Source organism: Jaculus jaculus, chromosome 4 (genome assembly GCF_020740685.1).
Source record: "Jaculus jaculus isolate mJacJac1 chromosome 4, mJacJac1.mat.Y.cur, whole genome shotgun sequence".
NCBI classification, from domain to species: Eukaryota; Metazoa; Chordata; class Mammalia; order Rodentia; family Dipodidae; genus Jaculus; species Jaculus jaculus.
In genome coordinates this window covers 160,145,748-160,170,309 of record NC_059105.1, presented here as the reverse complement: position 1 = coordinate 160,170,309, position 24,562 = coordinate 160,145,748, and the positions used below count along the sequence as shown (strand labels likewise).

Here is a 24,562-nt window from a genome sequence, read left to right as displayed (position 1 = left end):
GGGGTGCACATGATGCACATATAGTGTGCTTATGCATTTTAGTAGATAACATTTCTTTTTTCTTTTCTTTTTTTTTTCTTTCATTTTTTTGACATAGGGTCTAATCAAAGCCCAGACTGACCTAGAATTCACTATGTAGCCTCAGCATAGCCTCGAACTCTTGGCCATCCTCCTACGTCTGCCTCCCGAGTGCTGGGATTAAAGGCATGCGCCACCACGCCTGGCTAGTAGATAATATTTCTTACGATACAGCGTGTTGAGTCTTATATAAAATACACACTATCTACAGAATATATACACATAATTAAACACATCTCTCTGTGTAATGGGATGCCTAGATGAGCACGAACTCAAAGCAAAACTAGTTATAAAGATGACCCAAACCAAAAGCCGGGCGTGGTGGCGCACGCCTTTAATCCCAGCTCTGGGGAGGCAGAAGTAGGAGCATCGCCAAGAGTTCGAGGCCACCCTGAGACTACATAGGGAATTTCAGGTCAGCCTGGGCTACAGTGAGACCCTACCTTGAAAAAACAAAACAAAACAAAAAACAGTCTAAAACTCATCCCTGCCTGTTGATAGAGGATTTCTCCTTAGTTACCTGAAAGACAGTGTCCCCATGGTCTCCACTTAAATACAAGAGTCTTCTGTTTGCTTCATAGTCAAATGCCACACTTTTCAAGTTCAGCTCTGGTTAAAAACAAAAACAAAACAAAACCTCTGGATGCCCTAGGCAACACCTGTGCAGACTCTACTTGGCGATTTCCTAGGAGAGATCACAGGCTGATGTGTCGCAGCGGATGAGGGAAACATTCACTGAGATAGAGGAGGAAGGAGAGGAGCAGAAAAAGAAGAAAGTTGGACCCTGTTTGGAACGCTAGTGAAAGCTTTGTGTGAAAGTATCTGTGAACGATAGCAGTTGAATTAATGGGGCTAGAGAAGAAAAAAAAAAAAAAAAAGGAGAGGATGAAGACCAAGAAGTCCAAAAATAGCCACTTGAACCAGGAAGTCAGATTGAGGAAGAATAGATCATTTCAAGAAGAAGCTATGCCAACACCAGTCCATGTGACAGGGTGGTCAAATGAGATAAGACTGGGAACCCTGGGCCGGGCTCGGTAACAGTGGGAGGTTGCTAATATTCATGTCAGGACACCTTCAGGACAGTGGTGAGGCTCTGGTGGGAGGAAGCTCTGACTAGAACATTCAGAAAATGAAAACACGAGCCAAAGGGAAGTGTTCAAAGCAAGAGGTCAAGTTCAGGGAGGCCGAGCATTACCAATTTAAAATGTCGCCAGTCTGTATAATGAAACCAATCTCTCCAGAAGTGTTCAACAGCTCTGTTTTAAGAATGGTTATGCATGGGCTGGAGAGATGGCTTAGAGGTTAAGCGCTTGCCTGTGAAGCCTAAGGACCCCGGTTCAAGGCTCGAGTCCCCAGGACCCACGTTAGCCAGATGTACAAGGGGGCGCACACATCTGGAGTTCGTTTGCAGTGGCTGGAGGCCCTGGCACGCCCATTCTCTCTCTCTCTCTCTCTCTCTTTCTCTCTCTCTCTCTCTCTCTCTCTACCTGCCTCTTCCTCTCTCTGTCTGTCACTCTCAAATAAATAAAATAAACAAAAAAAATTTAAAAAAAGAATGGTTATGCAGATTAAAGTCAGTGTCCTCAGGATGAATTCTATTGAGACTTTCAGCTGTGAAATCCCTTACACAGAGAAATTCTCATTGCACTGCCCAGGGCAGTAGCCACTAACCACATGTGACTTTTCAAACTTCCATTCGTTAAAATGAAGTGAGATAAAATTAGGTAAATTTTCAGTTTTTCTCTTTAGCACTGATCCAGATCCCTTCACCCAAAGATTACAAGACACCCCTACCCCCCCCCTTACTGTCTATGTTTCTCTTGTCACCTACAGATTTCTCAGTCCTCTTCAATGCATATCAAGGGCTGGTGGTCCCCACATTCTTCAGTAGAGAGAGAGAAAAAAAAAAGCACTCAGGTTATCTGAAGAGTTCTTTTGTAGGACCCTGCACTGTGATCTGAGGTCTGGGGTTTATAGAACCGAGATCTGGATGAAGTTAAACAGATGTAAGAGGAGAACGTGACAGCAAAACCCAGAGGAATCAGAGGTTATGGGCAGAGAGGAGTGTGTTGAGGCCAAGATCCGGGACACTGGGCTATTCCAAGTCCAGGGTTATGTATGTCACAGGACGGGGAGGCTGCTGAACTCGTTTGTGAGTAAAAGTCTTTGGTGCTGACAAGGTCTAAGAACTTAGAAACAAGGCTGCAGGTAGACACGCCTATGATGAGTGAATTACTAGTTTATCTTAACAGTTGTGGCAACAAATTGTTAGAAAGACCCCATATCTAACACCAAAATTCCTCCTTGAACAAAAGGATAACAAGTAACTAGTGATTTACACCAGCCAGACAGGAGACATCTCAAAGTGGACAGAAGTCGCTCAAAGTCCCTGTGGCTAAAACAGTGTTGGTGGGGGGGGGGAAGGAAAGTGACTTGGATAAAACCAGATGACATTAAAAAAAAAAAATTATGGGAAATATGTACTGAATGAGGTTGAGGACATGGAAGAGTTTAATATGGTGCGGCGGGGCTCCCAGCAGGCCTGGAAAAGCTTTGGAGGAAGTTTAGTAAAAGAAGAAAAAGTTCTGAGTAAAATAAGCATGAAGAAGACATGATCCATGAAGCATATGGCTGACAGTTGTGGTCATGACCATGGAAAACTGATGTGCCAGTGGGGTCAGAGGTTGTCAAGGTTGACAAGATGATTGGTTTTGTGCAAAATTCAACCTACTGCTGAGGAAGTCCTCCGGAGTTTTTGTACACCACCTCCTCATGAGGGAAGTGTCTAGCTGAATTCTTGCCTGCCTATCTCATGACATTATCACAGCTTTCAGTCCCAACTACACCTAGACTATTGGTCTTCCCTAAGTGCTAGAAGAGAGGGAATCTCAGTGCTTTCCACCTATGGAATCCCAGGGAGTCCAGTCGCTTAGAGAACCTAAACTGTGGGTGTCGTCAGTGGAGAGGCTGGAAGCCACTGGGGAAAAAACAGACCTTGAGTTGACTCTTCCCCTATGGTCTGGAGGGGGGTGTGGGAAGGAAGATGCCCTATTCCTGGCTCTGAGTGAAGTCATGAAAATCAGTGTTAGTGAAGGAGCTACAAAGAGAAATTGCGAAATACTTTCAGTTCCACTCACCATGGGCTGCATAGTGGCTTGCACCCCGTGGGGAGGTGATTGAGTTTGGAGAGGGACGGAGATGAATATGTCCCGCCTTCTTCTTTCTCTGAGCCATTCGGGAGGCAGAGGCAGAGGTAGTGATTGCATGTCTGCAGCTTCTCAAGTAGGAACTCTTTTTAAAAAATTATCTTTATGTGTTTATTTATTTGAGAGAGAGAGAGAAGAAAAGAGAGAGAGAGAAAAGCAAAGAGAGAGAGAGAGAGAGAAATGGGGGGCACACCAGGACCTCCAGCCACTGCAGATGAACTTCCAACACACACCACCTTGTGCATCTGGCTTACATGGGTCCTGAGGAATCGAACCTGGGTCTTTTGGCTTTGCAGGCAAGCGCCTTAAGCTCTCAGGCGTCTCTCCAGCCCAGGAAGCTCTTTTTAAAGCAGGCAGTTCTGATTCAGACCTTGGGCAGGACCAGAAGTTTTGCATTTCTAACCAGTCTCCAAATGAGGCCAATGGCTTTGGTTCCCCAGATCACACTTTTGCTGGTGGGGGAAGAGAGAAGTGGGGTAGTTATCTTTGGCTGAAGGGGACTGGGCCAGAGAAGTTGAACTGATCTGTGAACAGAGAGTGAGTGGACAGGGAAGAAGGCATTGTGAAGCTCTGTAGAGGTGGGTTGGTGTGTGTGTGTGGGGGGGATCTGTATATCATGAAGGCAGAAGAGCCAGGCCTGGAAGTGCACACCTTTAATCCCAGCACAGAGGCGGGAAGATTGCCGTGAATTCGAAGCCACCCTGAGACTACACAGGGAATTCCAGGTCAGCCTGGACTAGAGCGAGATACTACTTGAAAAAAGGGGGCAGGAAGGGGCTGGAGAGATGACTTAGTGGTTAAGGTGTTTGCCTGCGAAGCCTAAGGACCCTGGTTTGATTCCCCAGGACCCAAGTAAGCCAGATGCACAAGGGGGAGCACGTGTCTGAAGTTCGTTTGCAGTGGCTGGAGGCCCCGGCGCGCCCATTCTCTCTATATGCCTCTTCCTCTCTCTCTCTCAAAAAATTAATTAATTAATTATTTTTAAAAAGTGGGGGTGAAAGTACTCCAAATGCAGAAGTCACCATTGCCAGTCAAGTGATCGTGTGACATCAACCAATAGCTGTATGAGTTTCAGCTGTGTGTTTGGTTCCCCCATTAGGTCATCGGTCTAGAACCCTACAATAAATTAGACCAAAACTAGAATATGTCATTTCCTCCCTTAAGCCCCCCTATCCCAACCGCATCCCAACGCTAACCGCGCTATGAGTTTTTACAGTAGGTGGCGCTCTTGATTCACTTTTTAAGAGCTTGGCAGGGGTGCAAAAGAAAGCCCAGGTTTACCTTGTAAGGTAATGACTTACCAAATAGTAAATTTTTTCTTAGGTTCTGTTTTGACTGTTTGGGGAACCCACAGAGATTTCCCCCTCCTTCCCCGCCCCCATCAGAGGCATGCACCCTCAAGTGCTTGGCAGAGCTCAGCTCTCCCTGATACCTAAGGCATTTGACTACCAACCCTTTGCCCACAGGCGCTCACTGAGTCAGTTAGTGAGGTTCGGTCACTGATGTTGCTACTTGACAAAAAACCCCGCTGATGAGGCCAGTTTAATTTCTCTCCCACAACCTTTTCAAATGAAATTCCTCTCCTCTCCCTTCACCAAGGACGCACCCTTCATTTTCCTCCTCAATGTTAACATCCTGCCCCAAAATCTCAAGTGAGGCCTCTTTGTTGAGAATCTATGTAGCTGCTCTCCCATGGCAACAAGTAAATTCATACTAACAGGACCCCTCTCCACCTCTCACCTTCCACTTTTTATTTCCTCGGCTAAGTCTCAAGTAACTCTGTGACCCAGAAAAGGACGGATATATATATAACCCCTAGGATCAATTATATTGAAGGAGCTGGGTTATGCCGGTATGCCCTGAGGGAACCCAGGTTTTTTTTCTCTGAATTCTTCGAGCATGTTCTCTTTCAGGGTTTCAAAGTTTCCAGGGGCCAGTGCATCCTGGGAGAAGTGAGTTTATTTGTCTGGGGTTTCCCCAATACTCCAAAAAGCACAAACTAACCGTCCCCAATAAAAATCCACTGCTGACGGTTCATTCATACTCCTTCAATGTCTCTGGCCACCACAACCTCCAGACAACGTTATTTCCAGTTCTCTTTTGGCTTCCTGCAGGAGTGCAGAGAAGTCACTGGGCAGAGAGCCCCTTGGCTGACTTCCTGAGTCATTTCTAGGCTGTTCTCTGTCCTTGCGCGAGCTGACTAAGGAAACAACAGTCATGGAGGAATATCTTTAAAAGAATTAATTGGATTTCAAAGACATTACTTAGTATAACCCGCCCCCCACTAAAGAAACATAATAAAAGGAGATATCAAGTGCATCATTGCCATCAGCAATCTTTTTTACCAGAACAGAGCAGAGACTAAAGAGAATAAGGCGAGGCAGGGAGGCCTGTAGGGGGTGAGATGGCAGCTATGGGAACCTACAGTGATTACAGCTGATAATGAGGTTTAAGAATCCACAGAGTGGGCTGGAGAGATGGCTTAGCGGTTAAGCGCTTGCCTGTGAAGCCTAAGGACCCCGGTTCGAGGCTTGAGTCCCCAGGACCCACATTAGCCAGATGCACAAGGGGGCGCACGCATGTGGAGTTTGTTTGCAGTGGCTGGAAGCCCTGGTGCGCCCATTCCCTTTCTATCTGTCTCTTTCTCTCCCTCTCTCTCTGTCACTCTCAAATAAAGGAATAAAAATGACAAAAAAATATTTAAAAAAAGAAAAAAGAATCCACAGAGCCACATCACAAGGAAGACTCCGAACATTTGCTCTTCTACTTCTTTAAGCAAAGAAGCAGAGACTCCTAAGTGTTGAAGCTTGGACACAGCCACAGTTTGCTCAGAAGTAGAGCAAGAATCAAAGTCCTCATCTCCAGATGTCCAACGCAGCTGCCCAGCTCCAGATCTTACTTTTGTTTTGTTTTATTATATATATATTATATATACAATATATAATATATATATTATAAAATAGATATAATATATATATTATAAAATTATATATATATAATTTTATTATATATTTATATATATAGAGAGAGAGACAGAGAGAGAATAGGCATGCCAGGTCTTCTAGCCACCACAAACGAGCTCCGGATACATGTACCACCTTGTGCATCTGGCTTACCTGGGACCTGGAGAATTGAAACTGGGTCCTCAGACTTCTCAAGCAAGCACCTTAACCACTAGACCATCTCTCCAGCCCCCAGCTCCAGATCTTAATGTGTAGCTCCAGGGTTGCCACTGATAAGCTAGCATCTGGGTGTTGGATAAAGAGAAATAGATTGCTTTGTTGTGTCGGTTCCTTCTTGTTTCCCTTCCCTAATTCTCTTTCTTTCTCTCTCTTTTTTTTTTTCTCTCTTTCTCTCTTTTAGATGCTGCCTCCCAGAAAAGTGAGGCTTATTTCAACAGAACTGCATTCCTACCATGTCAATTTGTAAATTCTCAAAACAAAAGCCTGGCGGAGCTGGTCCTATTTTGGCAGGACCAGGAAACGCTGGTTTTGTATGAGCTATATTTAGGCAAAGAGAAACTCGATAACGTGAATGCCAAGTATCTGGGCCGCACAAGCTTTGACCAGAAAAGCTGGACTCTGCAACTCCACAACGTTCGCATTCAGGACAAGGGCTTGTATCAGTGCTACATCCATCACAAAGGGCCCACGGGACTAATTCTCCTCCACAAGATGAGCTCAGAGCTGTCAGTCCTTGGTATGTGGTCAGTGGTGTGTTCGGATCACTGACTCTCTCAGATGGGATTACAAATAAGCCGAGAAATATGGAGGGTGGGGATTTGAAAAGACTGCCAGGTGGGTTACTGTGGAGAGAAGACAGAAGACAGCCATTATCAGGAAGTCCCTCTAAAGGGAGCTCAGGACCTAGGAGCAGGGAACTGAATATCCTCTGTGTTAAAAATATATATATATATAATTTACATCTTTATTTGAGAGAGAGAGAGAAAAAAAATTGGCAGGTAGAGAAAAAGAATGGGTGTGCCAGGGCCTCCAGCCATTATAAACAAATTCCAGATGTGTGTGCCCCCTTGTGGATCTGTCTTACGTGGGTCCTGAGGAATCAAACCTGGGTCCTTGGGCTTTGCAGGCAAGCATCTTAACGGCTAAGCCATCCTTCCAGCCCTCCTTTGTGCTTTTATAGTTTGTTTGTGGAGGATCAGTGAGGGTTTTCCTTAGGGACAAAATAGAGCAAGCTGAACAAAAGTCGTGCAAGACAGAAGCCATGGTGGCTTTGGCTGCTGCATTTCATTTTCTCCTTTAGTTCAAGACTCCTTACCTGCAAAAATTGTGACCTAGAGCCCCAAGCAAGAATGACAGCTGGCTAGTTTTGGTTTCCCTTTGAACCTTCTCTAGGTTGTTGGTGAGTTCTTTGTTTTCCCCACTCTGATCCCAGCAGAGAGAAGGGAAATAACCTAGAAAGTACAATCCACAAACTGACCAATCAGCTTCTCTGCTTCACTGGGCCTTGAAAAGAGTCAGTGTTACTATTGACTGTGTGATATTATCATGTGATAAAATTAATTTCTTATTTTAGTGCCTATCTCCATTACAGTTATAGATTAAGTTAACCAACACTATATGTAGGATTCAGAACAAATGTCCATCCACTTTGCAATTACCTTGATGGAGTCACACCCTTGTGTACTGATTACATTGCTTTAGATCCTTGAGTTTTGTCATGTTGAGAATGCCATATATATGCAGCCTACGTATGTAGCCTTTCAAGACTGGCTTCTTTTATTCGGCAAAGTGCCTTTTGAATTTATTCCAAACTGTTCAATTAAAAAAAAATTACTTCTGAATTATAGTTCACTGTTTATCCAATCAACCCATTGAAAGACACTGGCTTGTTTCCAGTTCTGTGCTATTATGAATAGATTTGCTGTGAACGTTCATGTGTACGTTTTTGTACAGATTATTTTTATTTTAAAAATTTTTTTGTTCATTTTTATTTATTTATTTGAGAGTGACAGAGAGAGAGAGAGAGAGGCAGATAGAGAAAGAGAGAGAGAATGGGCGTGCCAGGGCTTCCAGCCACTGCAAACGAACTCCAGATGTGTGCGCCCCCTTGTGCATCTGGCTAATGTGGGTCCTGGGGAATCAAGCCTCGAACCGGGGTCCTTAGCCTTCACAGGCAAGTGCTTAACCGCTAAGCCGTCTCTCCAGCCCTTTGTACAGATTTAAGTTTGTTATTTCTCCAGGATAAATACCCAGGCATGGTATTACAGCTGGAACTAAATTAATTCTTGATGAACATGGATAAAATAGACCGATGCCTATTCTGAAACAACATGAAAAAACAGAAGCAAAAATAGGCAGAGAATGAAGGGCTGTTCCATTTGAGCTCTGTGCATTTCAAACCAGGCTGTGGGGCCTTCATTTAACCAAGTGCTTTGTCTGTGTTTTCAATGTGTGGGCGGGCACTACTGAAGCAACATGGCGGTTTTAGGTGGGACACAGACAAGCATTTAGAAACTAGAATATAGAAGCTGGGCGTGGTGGCGCACGCCTTTAATCCCAGCACTCGGGAGGCAGAGGTAGGAGGATCACCGTGAGTTCGAGGCCACCCTGAGACGACATAGTGAATTCCAGGTCAGCCTGAGCTAGAGTGAGACCCTACCTTGAACCCCCCCAAAAAAGAAAGAAAATAGAATATAGGCGCCTGGGAGATGGCTTATCCATAAAGTGCTTGCTACACGAGGATGAAGACCTGAGTTTGATCCCCAGAAACCTCACTAAAAAGGTAGGTTCAGGGTTGGAGAGATGGCTTAGCAGTTAAGGCGCTTGCCTACAAAGCCTAAGGACCCAGGTTCGACTCTCAGGTCCCATGTAAGCCAGAAGCACAAAGGGATGCAAGTGCACAAGGTCGCACATGAGCACAAGCTGGTGCCCACGTCTGGAGTTCAACTGAAGTGGCTGGAGGCCCTGGCATGCCAACTCTCTCTCTCTCTGTCTCTCTCTCTCTCACACACACACACGCAAAAGGCCTGTTTGTTGGGCTTGCCTAAAAATTTAAAAAGTGCAAAACAATAGGTTCAGTTATGCACACTTGTAATCCTGGCTCTAGGGAGGCAGAGACAGGCAGATCCCTGGGGCTTGCTGGCCATCCAGCATAACCTTGTGGATGAAATCCAGGCCACTGAAACCCCCTGGCTCTAAAAGCAAGATGGACAGATGGTGAGCTCCTAAGTAATGACATCCAAGGTTATCCTTGGGCCTGAACCTGCACATACATGTGCATTGCACATACACACATGAGCACACATACGCATGCAAACGCAAAATAGTCTGACTCTGACTGTAACGTGTATTAGAACAATATCTTAGCATGTGACTTCAAAGACATTGCTAATATGTCCCACTAAGATCAGGTAATCCACCTTTCATAGAGCATATAAAGTATAAACAGAATACTCACAGACTATGTCAGCATAACAAACATGCATAAAGTTTTATTTTAGAAACAGCACACCTAATTATAAATTAGTACATATAATCTTCAAAGTTCCTAGCAACTACAGAAGAACAGCAAGGGATTTGGCTGGCTAAAGGCACGTGTGTCACGTTGAGAAGCTGTACGCCAGTAAACTTCAACAGCCATGAAAATATGAATGGCAAACAAAGGCAAGAGAAACACTGTGTTTGGTAAGACATGTAACTTTTCCCCAAAAATGTCGAGATTTGGCCTTCATCTTATAGCACATGATAAGGACGCCTTGACAGTTATGCCAAGACCCAGCACTCTGAGTTTGTGACTTCAAAGGCCCCCACATATCCTTCCTAAAGGTTTCTTAAAGTTAAGACCCAGGGGGCTGGAGAGATGGCGTAGTGGTTAAGCACTTGCCTATGAAGCCTAAGGACCCTGGTTTGAGGCTCAATTCCCCAGGACACACATAAGCCAGATGCACAAGGTGGCGCATGTGATCCTCCTACTTCTGTCTCCAGAGTACTGGGATTAAAGGTGTGCGCCATCACACCTGACTCCCTAGGTCTTATCTTTATTATTTATTTGAGAGAGACAGACAGACAGAGAGAGAAAGAGGGAAAGAGAGAGAGAGAGAGAGAATGGGCACGCCAGGGCCTCCAGCCACTGCAAACGAACTCCAGACGTGTGCGCCCCCTTGTGCATCTGGCTAGCGTGGGTCCTGGGGAATCCAGCCTCGAACCGGGGTCCTTAGGCTTCACAGGCAAGTGCTTAACTGCTAAGCCATCTCTCCAGCCCCAGACTGACTATATTTTCATCTCTATTCTACTTCCAGCTAACTTCAGTGAACCTGAAATAGTGCCAGTTTCTAATATATCAAGAAATTCTGGCATAAATTTGACCTGCTTATCTCGACAAGGTTATCCGAAACCTAAGAAGATGTATTTTGCACTAAAATCTCAGAATTCGACTATTCACTACAGCAGCAACATGCAGATATCTGAAGACAATGTCACAAAATTGTACAGTGTTTCTGTCCACTTGTCTGTCCCCTTCCCCAGTGGTGCAGGCAACGTGACCATCTTCTGTGTCCTGGAACTTGAGCCGAAGAAAACGCAGCTTCTCTCCCTACCTTTCTTTGCAGGTAAGGCTGCTTCCCAGGTCTATTTATTTCAGCTGATATTACACAGGATTGCTTAAGCTAAACCATCCATTGTCCCCTGCTTGCTAGGAAACTCCCAGCAGGCCATTTTGTGGATGTTATCAAGGAATGACCCAGATGACAGGTTCCTGCTGCATCTGTGTGGTGCCAAGTCTGCGGCTGACTGTTGTACTTAGATTCTCTTTGCTGGCATAGACACCTGACCGAAAGCAGTTCATGGGAGGAAAGGGTTTATTTCAAGTTTATAGTTTCAATGGGACGTTCTATAATGGCAGTGAATGCAGAGCAGGAAGCTGTTGCCTGTCTGCGTAGAAGTCTCTGTATTGGGGGTGGGGCTTGGAGCTTGGCTAATAAACCTCAAGGTCTACCCCCCCCCCAGCTTAACTCCCCCTCCGAGATTGCCACCAGCTGGAGATTAAGTGTGAGCTTTAATCACAAACACATGAGTCTATTGGGGGGCACTTTACATTCAAGCTACAGTATATGTCCAGTCTCTATGGTTACTCTTGGATGAAGAATAAAACCTTAGTGAGAAAAATAAAACACACTGTCTGACAAGGAATTCTCAATAAGACACATACATGCACACACTTACATATATACCAGTTCATGTATGCTTGCCTGCCTATGAGGCTCATGCATGCAGAGTCATTTTATTTTATTTTGTTTACTTTTATTTATTTATTTGAGAGTGACAGACAGACAGAGAGAGAATGGGCGCGCCAGGGCTTCCAGCCACTGCAAACGAACTCCAGATGCATGCGCCCCCCCTTGTGCATCTGGCTTACGTGGGTCCTGGAGAATCGAGCCTCAAACTGGGGTTGTTAGGCTTCACAGGCAAGTGCTTAACTGCTAAGCCATCTCTCCAGCCCCCAGAGTCATTTTAGACATTGTTGGTTACAGAGGTGAATACCAAGAGGCATAAGATATCTTCTGAGTTCTTGAGACTCTTCTGGCAGAATCAAAACTCCATGATGTATACACATGCGAAACCGAATTTTAAAATCTAAGTTATAGTCTTTGGAGGTGTGACTAAATTTAAATCAAACCATCAGTTTTATGGGTCTTCAGAGGCAGGCAAGTTCTTGGAAAGTTTCTTAAAGGCAGTGGGATCTTACCATTTACATAAAAGAAATTATTAGGCTTAACATTATAGGCTTAGTAAGTGGGGGGAAGTTCAAGATGATAAACTTTCAAATGAGCAGTGATCTGCACAGAAATATTCTGGGAAAGCAGACAGACAGATAGATAGATAGATAGATAGATAGATAGATAGATAGATAGATAGATAGATAGATATCCAAGATAGCATGTGTCCTTAGCAGGTGAGCCGACCACAGAAGATCAGTCATATGTGATACAAGCGCATAAAGTTTGGAAGTGTGTCCAAGATGGACTCAGAGACAGATGTGTTTGTGGTGTGTTCTTGACATGCTGTGGGAGTTGGTGCCGGTGGAAGGAAAGGGTGAAACCATTCAGTGCTTGCTAATGGGAGCCTAATACTTTAATCTCTCAACTCTTTTTTTTTGAGAGAGAGAGAGAGATGGGGCACACCAGGGCCTTTCAGCCACTGGAAGCACGCCTGACACGTGCGCCCCTTGTGGGCATGCACGGCATTGCACTCTTGTATCACTGTTGCCTCTGGCTATAGAGTGGGATCTGAAGGACTCAAACAGGGAGTTCTTAGGCTTTGCAGGCAAGCGCCTTAACCGCTAAGCCATCTCTCCAGCCCCGCCCCATTACTTTTGAGAAGAAACTGTAAGCTTCCTTCCTAGAATAAAGGCACATTGTACCCACATACCTCCCCATCAGTGCTTGTTCTGAGCTTGATCTGTACTGACAGCTTTCTTCCTTTTCTCTGTGGTCTTTTCTCCAGCTCTTGCCCCATGATTCACCCCCATTTTGCTCCTAGTGTCTCATTCAGACATAACTTGGCATATAGACGTTCTCTTGGGAACATCCCTAGGGATAGTGCCCACAGGCTGATTTAACAACAGAGCCTATGCCCTCTTCTGGTACTGGTGAGTGTGTACTGGTGGCCAGCCCTTGCTTACATGGTCTGCAATGCCAAGAATTCTTTTCCTTACTGGTCCAGGAATAGATCATGTGTCTACAAATCATAGCTAAGCTAATAGATTAGTTCATCATATTTTTTCCTATAATTTGGGGTTAATTAGAACTGTTCCCCCAATGTCTATAAAGTAGATCACTCAGTTTCCCATCAAAGCCTATTTTATGTTTTATGAACCTCTCACACATTTAGGAATTCCTATGCAAGAAAATGATTCCTAACCTTTAGGGATCAAATTCTAACCCTGACTCTAACCCTGAGGAGACATACTGAAAGGCAAGCTGAGGAAACTTGCTGTGGCCCCTGTGGAAATAAGAATGATCAAACCTTTTGACGCAGAGGTCTGTGAGAAGGAACATTCATTTGTCCAAATGAGAGGTGGTCTAGAGCTTGACCAAGAGGTGAGGGAAGATGGAGGAACAATTACTTAAGGGGGCATCAGGACCTGGGAACCTTCTGTCCATGGATTAAAGTTCAAATTACCATACAGCCATAGCCTCAGTCTAAATACTTTGCCCAGATTCCAGTATCTTGGGTCCGGTTGTCTGTCCTTTTAGTTGATGGCCACCTGGGGGAAGGAAAGAGAGGTCACTGCAGACCTTTGGTTAGAGGCATCGCTTGAGGCCCTGCGGTGGGACTGTCTCGGGCTCTGTTGTTGATTTCAGACTCCTTTGGCCTTAGAACCCTGAGGAGATGATGGCAAATAAAAAGAGCATCAGCAGATAGGAACCTTTCATAAACGAGTTTCTTGTTGAGTGAAAATCTGTGGTTATTTTTAGATCCTAAAGACCCCATTCCTGTCAAAAAGGATCAAAGATTTTGGATTGCAATTGCATTTTCAATCGTCATTGCAGTTATAGCTGTCATTGCAATACACAAAAGGAGGAAGAAACAGCGGCCTGACATCTCTCACAAAGGCGGTGAGTGAGTCTTTGCCCTCTCTGTACATTGCCACTTTATGGATTGTTTGTCTTCTTTGTAATCTGCATGTGTGTATGCATGTCTCCATTGTGTGGGAGTATGGGCATGCATGTACCAAAGCATTCGTGGGGAAGTCAGAGGACAATGTTGCGTGTCAGTGCTCTCCTCTCGCCGTTGTCGAGGGGGCGGTCTCTGGTTCCTCATCAGGCTAATTGGCCCACAAGACTCTGGGGATTCTCTCTCTCGGGATTTTCTCTCTCTCTCTCTGGGGATTCTCTCTCTCTCTCTGGGGATTCTCTCTCTCTCTCTGGGGATTCTCTCTCTCACTGTAAATTCGCTAGGATTTATGGATATGCCTGCTTCCACATCTGGCTTCACGTAGGTTCTAGAGATCCAAATTTAGGTCTTCATGCTTATGTGGCAAGTCTGTTCCCACTGAGCCATCTCCCCAATCCTAAAAGTTTTTAAATGAATACACAAGTCTGGGGAGATAGTCATCTTCCCTAGCATGTGCAAAGCCCCATCAGTACTCAGTACTGCAATATTTTATATATGCGTGTGAGTATATGTATAATATTATATACATGTGATATATATAATATATATCATGTATATGTGACATGGGGAATTTCTTCTCTGGTCCTGCCTATTCAGTTCCCTGTATATCTCCTTGAACCAGATGTGTGTCTGTTTGTAAGAATTGGAAAAAAAATTTCTTCCATGATTTTATTGAAGATATTCTTTATGCCCTTGGCCTGTAGTCCTTTTCCTTCTTGTGTGCCCATGATTCAAATGTTTGGTCTTTTTAAGGTGATCCACATTTCCCTCATGTTCTATTTATACATGTTTTTTGAACTTGTCATTGATTTTTTTTAAATTAATTAATTAATTTATTTATTTATTTGAGAGCGACAGACACAGAGAGAAAGACAGATAGAGGGAGAGAGAGAGAATGGGCGCGCCAGGGCTTCCAGCCTCTGCAAACGAACTCCAGACGCGTGCGCCCCCTTGTGCATCTGGCTAACGTGGGACCTGGGGAACCGAGCCTCGAACCGGGGTCCTTAGGCTTCACAGGCAAGCGCTTAACCGCTAAGCCATCTCTCCAGCCCTGTCATTGATTTTTGTCTCCTGGTTTATTTCCATTGTTGTTTCCTTGAGTCTTGATAGTCTGTCCTTCACATAGTCTGCTCTATTGGTGAGCGTTCTTGGGAGCCTTTGAAGTGAGTTATTTCATTTTTGTTTCCAGTAGGTTTCTCTTCCGTGTTTCCATCTCTTTCTTGAAGTTCACTTTCATTTCTTTAAAAAAAAATTTTTTTGTTCATTTTTTATTTATTTGAGAGCAACAGCCACAGAGAGAAAGGCAGAGAGAGAGAGAGAATGGGTGCGCCAGGGCCTCCAGCCACTGCAAATGAACTCTAGATGCGTGCGCCCCCTTGTGTATCTGGCTAACATGGGTCCTGGAGAATTGAACCAGGGTCTTTAGGCTTCACAGGCAAGCGCTTAACTGCTAAGCCATCTCTCCAGCCCTCATTTTCATTTCTTGATTTGACTCTCTTATTATCTCCTGGAATTTGTTCCTGCATTGGATATCCTTACTGAGTTCATCCCACTGTCCATTGGCATTTTTGATGTTGATGATGATTCTAATCCATTTCTTCAGCTGTCTATTGAATTCTTTATATCCTCTTCCATTTTAGTCAGCTGCTTATTGAGTTCCTTTTTTTGCATCTTTTACATTGCGTTGGGCTGTTTGCTCACCATGAGTACATCTTGTGGTGTGATCTGGAGAGTGGGGAAAGCAAACAGCAACAAGATCTGTGCTGGAGGGTCTTGCCTTCATTCTGTCAGATCCTGCCTGTGGCAGTTAGGTTTGCATTGCTGGTGGAAACCACCCAACCAAGAGCAGCTTGTGGAGAAAAAACAAAAGGTTTATTTTCACTCTTACTTTTTCTTTCAGTACTTGGGATTGAACCCAGGGCTTTGAATATGCTAGGCAAGCACTCTACTACTGAGTCTGGCAAGTTCCATTGTCATAAGTATCGTTCTAAAACATTATTTTAAAGGTCTGCATGATATCCTATTATATGAATATGGTTTAATGTATTTGCTTAAACAATCCCATTGGTTGAGTAGTTGGGTAATTCCAGTAGCTCTTCTTGTTTTTAGTGTGTATCTGTATTTTTTGTGTGTATAAATGTATAGATGCATATGCACATGCATGTGCAGGTTAGAGGGCAACCTTGGTGTGATCCTCAGTAATGCCATCACCTCCCTTGAGGCAGTATCTCTCATTGACTTTGAGCACATCGACTATGCTAGACTAGCTAGCCAGAGAGCCCAGGAATCCTGTCTCTGACTCCCCAGCACTGGGATTACAAACATACACCAATATGCCTGGCAGTTTTACATGGCTTTCAGGGATCAAACTCAGGTTCTCATGCTTCCAAAGTTAGTACTTCATTGACAAAGCAATCCCTCCAGCCCCTAATAGTCTTTTTTTTCTTTTTTTCCCATAATATATAGCATGGCTTTGAACAACCTCTCTATTGGCTTCTGTTTTGGAAAATGTTTAATGAGGGGAAAATGGTCTCTGACTTTATAAGTCCATGCCTAGTTGTTTATTGGTATGAATAAGGTTCTGAGAGAAGACTGGAGTTAGCCAGCCTGGTGACACATGCCTGTTAGTCATAGCATTTTTTTAAAATATTTTTTTTTGTTTTTTACTTATTTATTTGAGAGCAACAGATATAGAGAGAAAGAGGTAGAGAGACAGACAGAGACAGAGAGAGAGAGAATGGTAGCGCCAGGACTTCCAGCCACTGCAAATGAACTCCAGATGCGTGCGCCCCCTTGTGCATCTGGCTAACGTGGGTCCTGGAGAATCAAGCCTCGAACCGGGGTCCTTAGGCTTCACAGGCAAGCACTTAACCGCTAAGCCATCTCTCCAGCCCAAGTCACAGCATTTTTTGAGGATAACACAGACTAAGTTATACAGTGAGTTTGAGGCCAGCATGGGCTATATAGTGAGATTCTCAGTATAAACCCACCCCCAAAGAAAAGAGAGAGAGAGAGAAAGAAAGAGAGAGAACTGAAAAGAAAACTTGATTGGACTTCATCTCAGTAAGTTGTTGGTATTAGATCACTCATGATGGTTTGGTAAAATTGGTAGCAAGTCTATCCAGCCTTGGGATCCTCTATGTGTGTGTGGGTGGGCAGGGGTGTGATACCACCATTACTATTTCAATCCTTTCATTTGTTATGGGTCTGCTTCAGTTGTTTATATCTTTTGATCTAATTTCAATAGGTTATTTGCATTTAGAAATGTAATCATTGCTTCTTGATGTTCCTGTTTCTTGGAATACAAATTTGCAAAGTATTCCAACAATCTTTGGGCCTTAATTGAAGCCGGTTGTAACAGCTACCTCTCCATCTCTGTTTTATTCATTGGGGTCTTATTTCTCTTTCTTTTGGTCAGGTTGGCTAGATAGTTAAGAGTTAGTTAATCTTGTCTCTTCAATAACCTAATTCTTTTTTCAAGGTAGGATCTCACTCTGGTCAAAGCTAACCTAGAATTCTCTATGTGTTCTCAGGATGGCCTCAAACTCACGGCAACCCTCCTACCTCTGCCTCCCAAGTGATGGCATTAAGGGTGTGTGCCACCACGCCCAGCTTAATAAACTAACTCTTGATCTAGATCTTTCTATATATTTTATTTGAGTCTCCATTTTACTCATTTCTGCCCTAAAGTGATGATTTATTGCCATATACTATATTTAGGTTTGTCTTCTCCTTGCTGGTTTAGAGCTTTAAGGAAGCACCATGACTTTCAAGAGGAACTTTGACAATAACCAAACTTAATAAGATTTTAAAAGTGTCTGGGAGTTCAAATAAGAAACAGCTCACGTGTCTTAGTTCCTTTTGTGCTGTTTAACAGGATATCCAGGACTGGGTACTTTAAGATTTTGTAGTCTGAAAGTCCAAGATCAGGCAGATATATCTGTCGAGGGCCTCTGGTCGCATCATAACATCATAACATGAGGTGGCATTTCACTGTGAGAGCACATGCAAGAGAAATGCACATGAAATAAACCTGTTTGCAAGAGAGATACGGTGGGGGGGGGATCATGGCAACCAATCCATGAAACCCAACCCATTCCTACGTAATATATAGTAATTCTTCCAAATGTGGCTCCATGGCAGAAGTGCCCTCATCAGGGCTGGAGAGATGGCTTAGCGGTTAAGCATTTGCCTGTGAAGCCTAAGGACCCCGGTTAGAGGCTTAATTCTCCAGGACCCACGTTAGCCAGATGTACAAGGGGGCGCACGCGTCTGGAGTTCATTTGCAGTGGCTGGAAGCCCTGATGCGCCCATTCTCCCTCTCTCTCTCTCTCTCTCTCTCTCTCTCTATCTCTGCCTTTTTCTCTCTCTGTCACTCTCAAATAAATAAAAATGAACAACAAAAAAGAAGTGTCCTCGTCAGGAGCCACCACTTAAAGATTACTCTACTTGTCAAAACCCCGCATGTGCTTCAAGCACATGAACCTTCAGGGCTGAAATCATATTGAAACCATGGCATCAAGCAACCAACGATGTTTAACCTCAGAAAAAGCCATGGGAAGACAGAAGGCTTCCCTTCAGACATCTGAAAAGCTGTCACTCAGTGCAAAGAACATACTTCATTGGGTATCTCGGACAGTGAAGGTTATAAGAAGGCATAAAGAAATAAGAGCAGATTTTCTGATAGCTAGAGCTCTCCTGAAGTTGCATGGCAAAAAAATAGACTTCTTCCTTCTATGAAAGATTGACTGCTTCTGGAACTTCCCTGCTGACATGACCAACTAGAAGTCAGACAAAATATGTGGGCAGAGACGGCAAGGAAAACGTCGTTCTGAGAGCCGGGGAAAGATGACATTTGCCCTGCCAACCTCTTGCCTAGAGTTAGGATGCAAGCTACTTGGGAGGTAGGGGAGCCCTTATACAAAAACTAGCAAAACATATCACAAAGAAAAGGAACGCTACAAAAGTCCCCCGTGAACACAGATGCAAAAGTTGACAAAATCAGAAGCGAAAGTCAAGCAGTATGTTAAAAGCATGCTACGTTATAATGAAGTCGAATTTATTCTGGAAAGCTGAACACTCAAAAAACAAAGAGTAAAACTCACCATATTAATATGTTAAAATAAATGGCATGTATCATTGCCATTTTAAGACAGAAAAAATCACCTCTCATAAAATTATAAATTCAAGAGGAATGATTCAACCTGATTAAAGACATCTACCAATCCTTCTGGAAGCATCATAATGACAAATGATTGCTCCTCCTCTAAGACTGGGAACAAGACATGGATGCTCACTCTTATTACCTTTGATTAACATTATGCTGGAGAGGTACCAGCTGTTGCAATAAGATTCAAAATAGAAATAAAAGGCCTATAGATATGAAAGGAATAAAAATAACTATCCTTTGGCAAAGAATATAATCATTGCAATAGAAAGCTTTAAATTTTTGTTTTAGAGCTGGAGAGAGTGCGCTCAGTGGTTGAAGGTACATGTTTGCAAAGTTTGCTGGCCTGGGTTCAATTACCCAGAACCCTCATAAAGCCAGACACACAAAGTGGCACCCACATCTGAAGTTTATTTGCAGTGGCAGGAAGCCATGTGTTCTCCCTCTCTCAAATAAATAAAAATACTTTTGCAAATAATAAAACTCTGTTTTAAAAACTATTAGAACTGGACTTGACAAGTGGTTCAGCAGTTAAGGCACTTGCCTGCAAAGCCTAAGGATCCATGTTTGATTCCGTACTGCCCATGTAAAGCCAGATGCAGAAAGTGGCACATGCGTCTAGAGTTTGTTTGCAGTGGCTGGAGACACTTACATGCTCATTCTCTCTCGCTTCCCCCACTTGCTCAAATAAATAAATAAATATTTTAAAAAAAAACTATTAGAGGGATGGAGGGATGGATTAACGCTTGAGGCACTTGCCTGCAAAGCCAAAGGACCCAGGTTCGATTCCCCAGGACCCACATTAGCCAGATGTACAAGGGGACGTATGCATCTGAAGTTCATATGCAGTGGCTGGAGTCCCTGGTGCGCCATTCTCTCTATCTCAAACAAATAAATAAATAAATACATAAATAAGTAAATAAATAAATAAATAAATAAAAATATTTTTTTTAAAGCTATTAGAACCAATAAGTCAGTATAACAAAGTCTCAGAACACCAGGCCAATATGTAAAATCAAGACCAATTATATCTCTATGTACTAACAAAAACACTGAAAAAAAGAGCTTGCCATTTCTAACAGCATCAAATAACACTCAAACTTTGTTAATAACATCTGAGAAAGGAAGTATAAGGCTTGTATGCTGAAAGCGGCAGAACATTACTGGGGTAGTTTGAATGAGATCTCATGAGTTTTGAATGCTTGGTCCCCAGCTGGCGGCAGTTTCGGAGGTGGGGCCTTGGTGGAGGAGGAGCGTTGCTGAGAGCCGGCTGTAGGGTGGTATAGACCAAGCTTCCCTCTTGCCAGAGCTCGGTTCACTCTCTTGCCACTTCCTGCTAGCTGCTATGGCAAGACACAATGGCTGTCCTCTGTTCGGCCATGCTCTCTCCACCATGGTGAAGCTGCCCTTCAAGGCTGTAAGCTGAAATTAAACCCTCTTCCTCCCATAAGCTCTTTTGGTCATGTGTTTAGTCCCAGCAACAAGAAGGTAACTACAATCACTACGGACAGAGATTAAAGTAGACTTCAGCAAATGGAAGCATACGCTATGTTTATGGATCAGAAGATGACATTTTAAAGACATCATTTCTCCCCAAGCTGATCAATATAACAAAACAATCACAATCAAAATCCTGAATGGTTTTTTTAGTAGAAATTTTAAAAAACTGATTCTTAATAGGTATATGAGAATACAGATGGCCTAAAATCGCCAAAATACTTCTGAAAAAATAGAAATGAAATGGAGCTAGGCAAAGTTGTATGTACCTGTGATCGCACCACTTAAGAGCTACAAGCAGGATGATTGTGACTTTGAGACCAGCCTGGGCTACATAGTGAGACCTTTGGCTCACAAACAAATAAACAAAATGGTTACAAAAAAAAAATAGAAATAGAAGTACAATATTGGTAAAAGACAGACATGTCAATAGAACAAAACAGTAAAAAAAAAAACAAAAAACCTCACATAGTCAACTGATTTTGACCAAAGTACAAAGATAATTTCACGCAGAAACAATGGTATTTTCATAGTATTTTCAACTGATGATGTTGGAAGAATTAAAATCTATAAGGGAAATGTGGGCACACAAAGAAATAAGGTGGATCATAGACTAAATAAGAGTGAAAGTCAAAAGGCTTCTTAAAGAAAACATCTTTGTGTCCTTAGGTTAGTTAAAACTCCTTAGGTAGGGCTCAGAAAGCACAAACATAAAAAGATAATTGATAATTCATTGAAATTATAATTTTTCATTTCATCAAAATTATATCTTCAGAGTTCATCAAAATTTTACTTTTTGCCCATTGACTTTGTCAAGAAAATTAAAAGTCAATCACAGCCTGGAAGGAAATGTAAACATTTGCAAAATATGTATCTAATAAAGAATATATACCCGGAATATGTCACTCTAATCAGAGACAAACTATCATGTAACAGAAGGATATAGTCATACAATGAAAACCTGGTAAACTACAGAAAAGAATGGCCTATGGGTATAATAATATATATGAATTTCAAAAGTCTTATGCTAAGTGAAAAAAACTAGGCACATGAAGACTACACATTATGTGATCATATTTATGTGACATTCAAGACAAAGAAAAACTAAACAATGAATAGTTACTAGGTAACAGGATAGGGATGGATTGGATGAAACAGTGCAGAAAGAAACCTACATCATGTTTTTTATCTTTTTTTTAATTATTTATTTATTTATTTATTTATTTGAGAGTGACAGACACAGAGAGAAAGCCAGATAGAGGCAGAGAGAGAGAATGGGTGCGCCAGGGCTTCCAGCCTCTGCAAATGAACTCCAGACGCGTGCGCCCCCTTGTGCATCTGGCTAACATGGGACCTGGGGAACCGAGCCTCGAACTGGGGTCCTTAGGCTTCACAGGCAAGCGCTTAACCGCTAAGCCATCTCTCCAGCCCATGTTTTCTATCTTGATTGTGGTCATAGCTCTGTACTGAGCACATTTGCCGAAACTTTCCAAGCTTTATACTGAAAATTAGTTGCCCACTAATATACCTCCTTAAAGATGATAATCTTTAAATAGGTATACACATAAAATAGAACTACTGCTGACAAGAAACGTTTATAAGGGCTCTAGTTAATAAAGACTGCATCAAAAAAAAAAACAAAAAACACCAGAGGCATTGTTGAAAGAGTCCCTGTGGTTCCCATGTTCTCAGGTGAGCGATTCCTACTGTGAGGGTATGAATGGGACAGTAGTACAGACACAACAGTCAGGTCAAGCTAGAGGAATTGAAATCCCAAGTTGCACCTGTAATAAGTCCATACAAATAGCGACTTGAACTTGGAAGGCCTGACTAACTGGCTTGTCCGTGCAGCAGTGCACATATTTGGTAGCCCTTGGTGGCATAGCCTGGATAACTCATTTAAGACATCACTATCTACAGGATTCCCTTTTCTAAAACTTGGATTTCAAAACAGGCTGGGAACTCTTTTTTTTTTAATTTTTTTGTTCATTTTTATTCAATTTCTTTGAGAGTGACAGAGAGAGAAAGAGGCAGAGAGAGAGAGAGAGAGAGAAAGAATGGGCGTGCCAGGGCTTCCAGCCACTGCAAACAAACTCCAGATGCGTGTGCCCCCTTGTGCATCTGGCTAACGTGGATCCTGGAGAATTGAGCCTGGAACCGGGGTCCTTAGGCTTCACAGGTAAGTGCTTAACCGCTAAGCCATCTCTCCAGCCTGGGCTGGGAACTCTTATATGATCATTAAATGACTCCTAAAATGAAGTGAGTTGCTCCTTCCAGTGCTAGTTTTATATTAGCAAGGATAGAGCTGTACATGGTGAGGAGGGGAATCATGCTCAACATTAGACAGCAAGAGAAGGCTTTTGGGCTCGAGGGATGGCTTAGCAGTTAAGGTGCTTGTCTGCAAAGCCAAAGGACCCAGGTTCAATTCCCCAGGACCCACGTAAGCCAGATGCACAAGGGAATGCCTGTGCCTGGAGTTTGTTTGTAGTGGCTGGAGCCCTGGCACACCCATTCTCTCTCTCTCCCTCTTTCTCTTTGTCAAATAAATAAATTTAATTTTTTTTTAAAAAGAAGGCTTTTGCTTGAAGGATATAAAGAGCTCCTTCTCAGTCCCCATGAAATTATTTCACTGAAGTAACCATCTTTCACATATAAAGTCATAACAATTTCTCTGTGAATCCTTGAATTTTGAAACCTCTTCAAACTTTTCCTCTTCCTCTATGTGCAAGGAATATGACTTCTGAAGTTGCTTGTTTCTCTTTCAGAAACCACCAAGGCGGAGAAGGAAGAGAGTGAACAGGTGGAAGAAAGTCCTGGCTATGCAACATTGTTGAAAGAGGTTTGATCTCCAGAGTGTCTGAAAACTGCATAGGCTTAATCCTGAGGCATGTGGAAGCCTTGGGGGTGGGGGGTGGGGGGAATCCAAGCTAGAAGAGAGATAAAAGTGAGACAAGGAGATAAATACCACACAAGGGGAAGTGACTGGCTGCAACAAGCTGTAGTCAAACAAATCCATGCACAGGACTCTGATGTGATAAGCGCTGCCCAGCTCCTGAGCCAGTGGGCATCCTGCATGTGTGGAACACACAAGTGAAGCAATGAGGAATGGTAATGCTTCCTTCAGCGCCAGGGCCTTTGCCCTTGCTGTGCCCAATGCCTGGAAGGTTCTTCTGTCATTACCCTCCCATCCCGACCATTCTTCAGTTCTTGCCTCAAGCAGCACTTTCTCATAAACCTTTCCTCGGCCAGGCGTGGTGGCGCACGCCTTTAATCCCAGCACTCGGGAAGTAGAGGTAGGAGGATCGACATGAGTTCGAGGCCACCTTGAGACTACAAAGTGAATTCCAGGTCAGCCTGGGCTAGCGTGAGACCCTACCTTAAAAAACCAAAAAAAAAAAAAAAAAATCCCAAAACTAAATTATATCCACTTTGTTACACTGTCCTGTGGATACCTGGACTGTTTCTTCATAATAGCAAATAATATATACCTGTGAAATTAGTTTATGAAACACTATTAGCTAAACTTAACTCTACACAGGACATAGACTATACCAGTTAATATCGTCAAACCAGTTCAGATCATTGTAGTACCAGTACCTAGCACCGTGAATGAATTCATGCGTGAAGACATATCTGAAAGTAGTCAGTCTGCTCACGACACGATGCCATTAGATGACCTGGCTCTCCATTCCTGCTGAGAAACTGGGAGCTCAAAGACACTGAGGTCCTGACTGCCTGGTCACAGGGTCTGAGCCACTTGTAGTCAAAAGCCTAGTCACTGGACTGGAAAGATGGCTTAGTGGTTAAGGCGCTTGCCTGTGAAGCCTAAGGACACAGGTTTGGTTCTCCAGGTCCCACATTAGCCAGATGCGCAATGGTGGTGCATGCATCTGGAGTTCATTTGCAGTGGGCTAGAGGCCCTGGCGTGCCCATTCTCTCTTTCTCTGTGTTTTGAATAAATAAATAAAAATAAAATC

The 24,562-nt window shown here is 43.3% G+C and overlaps 1 protein-coding gene across 2 annotated transcripts in view; it reads left to right on the top strand.

Moving 5' to 3' along the window:
- Positions 1 to 24,562, top strand: part of Cd86 (CD86 molecule) — an 81,580-nt gene that overhangs the window by 54,473 nt on the left and 2,545 nt on the right. Inside the window, exons 3-6 of one of the 2 annotated variants that reach the window (XM_045147716.1) lie at positions 6,648 to 6,983; positions 10,546 to 10,854; positions 13,723 to 13,863; positions 23,351 to 23,424. In XM_045147716.1, the coding sequence (XP_045003651.1) occupies positions 6,648 to 6,983; positions 10,546 to 10,854; positions 13,723 to 13,863; positions 23,351 to 23,424 (860 nt within the window). Of the gene's footprint in view, positions 1 to 6,647; positions 6,984 to 10,545; positions 10,855 to 13,722; positions 13,864 to 23,350; positions 23,471 to 24,562 lie in introns of both variants that reach the window. The other variant, XM_045147717.1, reaches the window with a different exon arrangement.